The following is a 3,704-nucleotide window of genomic DNA, read 5'->3' on the forward strand; positions in this document are numbered from 1 at the left end:
ATACTGGAACAAAAAGTTGAAAAATCTACAAGACTCAAAGCAGTACCAAGATAGTTTGTAATGTATAGAATAATCAAAATGGGTAACCAATTCACTTCCCAATTTCAAAGAAAGACTGAAATACAAAAACTTAAGTCTTAAACCAGAATTAAAAAAAAAAATGCTTTCAACGCAAAAGTGAACGCGAGAGAGAGCATGTCTGTCAGAAATTGTCCAAAACCAACTACTAGGGAAGAAGTTTCAGAATTTAAGTGGAAAAAAATTCTCCAGGAATTTTCATTTCAATAATGAAAATTTGAGAACACAATTTCAGAAAGAATTGAGATAAAGCAAGACATGAGGGACAAAAAATTAAAAAGAGAAGAAGACTCACGAGTTTAAGAGGAAGGATAAGCGTCTAAGAAGTCTATGAAACTTAATGAGACAAGGCCGCGTCTCTTTGAAACAAACAGTGGATAGGGGCAAAACAGAGTCTCCCAGCACGAGAAAAAGGCTACCACCGAGACTCCCCGCAAGAGAAAACGGCTACGCCGAGTCTCCCCGCAAGAGAAAACAGCAACGCCGAGTCTACTAGCAAGAGAAAACTGCCAGCTCCAAGTCTGCCCGCAAGAGAAAAACGGCCAACGCAGAATCATTCCGCAAAAAAAAGGGCCCACGCAGAGTCTCCTCACAAGAGGAGAAGAGCAACACCGTCTCTCCCCCAACGTACCCCTCCCCGCAAGAGATAAGGAGCAATGCCGCCTAACCTACCTAAGAGAAATGGGGGCAATACCATCTGCTCAACAAGAGAAAAGGGGCAACGCAGTCTCCCACCGAAAGAGAAAAGGGGCAACGCCAAGTATCCCCGCAGGAAGAAAGGGGCAACGCTGAGTCTCCCTGCACGAAGAAAGGGGCAAGGCCGAGTCTTCCCTCAGGCAGAAAGGGGCAAGGCCGAGTCTTCCCTCAGGCAGAAAGGGGCAAGGCCGAGTCTTCCCTCAGGCAGAAAGGGGGAAGGCCGAGTCTTCCCTCAGGCAGAAAGGGGCTAGGCCGAGTCTTCCCTCAGGCAGAAAGGGGCAAGGCCAAGTCTTCCCTCAGGCAGAAAGGGGCAAGGCCGAGTCTTCCCTCAGGCAGAAAGGGGCAAGGCCGAGTCTTCCCTCAGGCAGAAAGGGGCTACGCCGAGTCTTCCCTCAGGCAGAAAGGGGCTACGCCGAGTCTTCCCTCAGGCAGAAAGGGGCTACGCCGAGTCTTCCCTCAGGTAGAAAGGGGCTACGCCGAGTCTCCCCGCAAGAGAAAAGGGGCACCGCCGAGTCTCCCCGCAAGAGAAAAGGGGCAACGCCGAGTCTCCCCGCAAGAGAAAAGGGGCAACGCCGAGTCTCCCCGCAAGAGAAAAGGGGCAACGCCGAGTCTCCCCGCAAGAGAAAAGGGGCAACGCCGAGTCTCCCCGCAAGAGAAAAGGGGCAACGCCGAGTCTCCCCGCAAGAGAAAAGGGGCAACGCCGAGTCTCCCCGCAAGAGAAAAGGGGCAACGCCGAGTCTCCCCGCAAGAGAAAAGGGGCAACGCCGAGTCTCCCCGCAAGAGAAAAGGGGCAACGCCGAGTCTCCCCGCAAGAGAAAAGGGGCAACGCCGAGTCTCCCCGCAAGAGAAAAGGGGCAACGCCGAGTCTCCCCGCAAGAGAAAAGGGGCAACGCAGAGTCTCCCCGCAAGAGTAAAGCGGCAATACAGTCTCCCCGCAAGAGAAAATGGGCAACACAGAGTCTCTCAAGAGAAAAGGGGCAACACCGAGTCAAGAGAAAAGGGGCAACACCGAGTCAAGAGAAAAGGGGGCAACACCGAGTCAAGAGAAAAGGGGCAACACCGAGTCAAGAGAAAAGGGGCAACACCGAGTCAAGAGAAGAGGGGCAACACTGAGTCTCCCCGCAAGAAAAAAGGGGGCAACACCGAGTCTCCCTGCAAGAAAAAAGGGGGCAACACCGAGTCTCCCTGCATGAAAAAATGGGGACAACGCTGAGTCTCCCCACAGGAAAAAAGGGGACAACACCGAGTCTCCCACAGGAGAAAAGGGGACAACACCGAGTCTCCCGCATGAGAAAAGGGGAAAATGCCGAGTCTCCCCACATGAGAAAATGGAAAATGCCGTCTCCCCACATGAGAAAATGGAAAATGTCGTCTCCCCACATGAGGAAATGGAAAATGCAGTGTCTCCCCGCATGAGAAAAGGGGGAAAATGCCGTGTCTCCCCGCATGAGAAAAGGGGGAAAATGCCGTGTCTCCCCGCATGAGAAAAGGGGGAAAATGCAGAGTCTCCCCGCATGAGAAAAGGGGGAAAATGCCGAGTCTCCCGCATGAGAAAAGGGAAAACATGCAGTCTCTCCTCGCATGAGAAAAGGGGAAAATGCAGTCTCCCTGCATGAGAAAAGGGGAAAATGCAGTCTCTCCACATGGGAAAAGGGGAAAATGCAGTCTCCCCGCATAAGAAAAGGTGAAAAGGCAGTCTCCCTACATGAGAAAAGGTAGTCTCTCTGCATGAGAAAAGGGGAAAACCCCGAGTGTCTCCGCAAGAAAAAAGGGGAAAATCCCGAGTGTCTTTGCAAGAAAAAAACGGAAAGCCTAGTCTCTCCGCAAGAGAAAAGCAGCAAACCACGAGTCTCTCCACAAGAGAATGGGGCAAAGCCGAGTCTCCGCGCAAGAGAAATGGGGGCAACGAGTCTCCCCGTAAGAGATTAGGAACAACGCAGCAAAAAAAAAAATGAGGCAATGCCAAGTCTCTCTGCAAGAGAGAAGGAGCAGCCAAGCAAAGGGGGACGCGCGGAGTCTCCCCGCACGAGAAAGGGAGACGCGCGGAGTCTCCACGCACGAGAAAGGGAGATGCGCGGAGTCTCCCGCACGAGAAAGGGAGACTCGCAGGAGAAAGGGGCGACGCACGGAGTCTCCCCGCACGAGAAAGGGGGGACAGGCGGAGACTCCCAGCACGAGAAAGGGGGTACGGGCGGAGTCTCCCAGCACGAGAAAGGGGGGACGGGCGGAGTCTCCCCGCAAGAGAAAGGGGCGACGCGCGGAGTCCCCCCTCAAGAGAAGAGGCCGACGCCCGGAGTCTCCCCGCAAGAGAACAAGAGAAGAGGGCGACGCGCGGAGTCTGCCCGCAAGAGAAGAGGGCGACGCGCGAAGTCTGCCCGCAAGAGAAGAGGGCGACGCGCGGAGTCTGCCCGCAAGAGAAGAGGGCGACGCGCGGAGTCTGCCCGCAAGAGAAGAGGGCGACGCCCGGAGTCTGCCCGCAAGAGAAGAGGGCGACACGCGGAGTCTCCCCGCAAGAGAAGAGGGCGACGCGGGGAGTCTCACCGCAAGAGAAAAGGAACAACGCAGCAAAAAAAAAAAAAAAAAAAAATGAGGCAATGCCAAGTCTCTCTGCAAGAGAGAAGGGAGTAGCCAAGCAAAGGGGGACGCGCCGAGTCTCCCCGCACGAGAAAGGGGGACGCACGGAGTCTCCCCGCACGAGAAAGGGGGACGGGCGGAGTCTCCCCGCATGAGAAAGGGGGACGGGTGGAGTCTTCCCGCACGAGAAAGGGGGGACGGGCGGAGTCTCCCACACGAGAAAGGGGGGACGGGCGGAGTCTCCCCGCACGAGAAAGGGGGGACGGGCGGAGTCTCCCCGCACGAGAAAGGGGGGACGGGCGGAGTCTCCCCGCACGAGAAAGGGGCGACGGCCGGAGTCTCCCCGCACGAGAAAG

At 55.3% G+C, this 3,704-nt stretch overlaps 2 protein-coding genes across 2 annotated transcripts in view; both read left to right on the forward strand.

Annotated features, from left to right (window-relative positions):
* The window catches only part of LOC137620911 (serine/arginine repetitive matrix protein 2-like), a 15,503-nt gene extending 13,516 nt beyond the window's left edge, over positions 1-1,987 (forward strand). Inside the window, exons 2-3 of the mRNA XM_068351355.1 lie at positions 453-705; positions 756-1,987. Coding sequence (XP_068207456.1) covers positions 453-705; positions 756-1,987 — 1,485 coding nt within the window. The remainder of the gene's footprint in view (positions 1-452; positions 706-755) is intronic.
* A 746-nt stretch (positions 1,988-2,733) lies between these two features.
* On the forward strand, positions 2,734-3,402 carry LOC137620912 (serine/arginine repetitive matrix protein 3-like). The gene has a single exon (XM_068351356.1). It carries the CDS (start codon positions 2,734-2,736, stop codon positions 3,400-3,402), a length of 669 nt encoding a protein of 222 aa, XP_068207457.1.
* The last annotated feature ends 302 nt before the right edge of the window (positions 3,403-3,704 follow it).

The sequence above is a fragment of the Palaemon carinicauda genome, chromosome 27 (genome assembly GCF_036898095.1).
Source record: "Palaemon carinicauda isolate YSFRI2023 chromosome 27, ASM3689809v2, whole genome shotgun sequence".
NCBI lineage: Eukaryota > Metazoa > Arthropoda > Malacostraca > Decapoda > Palaemonidae > Palaemon > Palaemon carinicauda.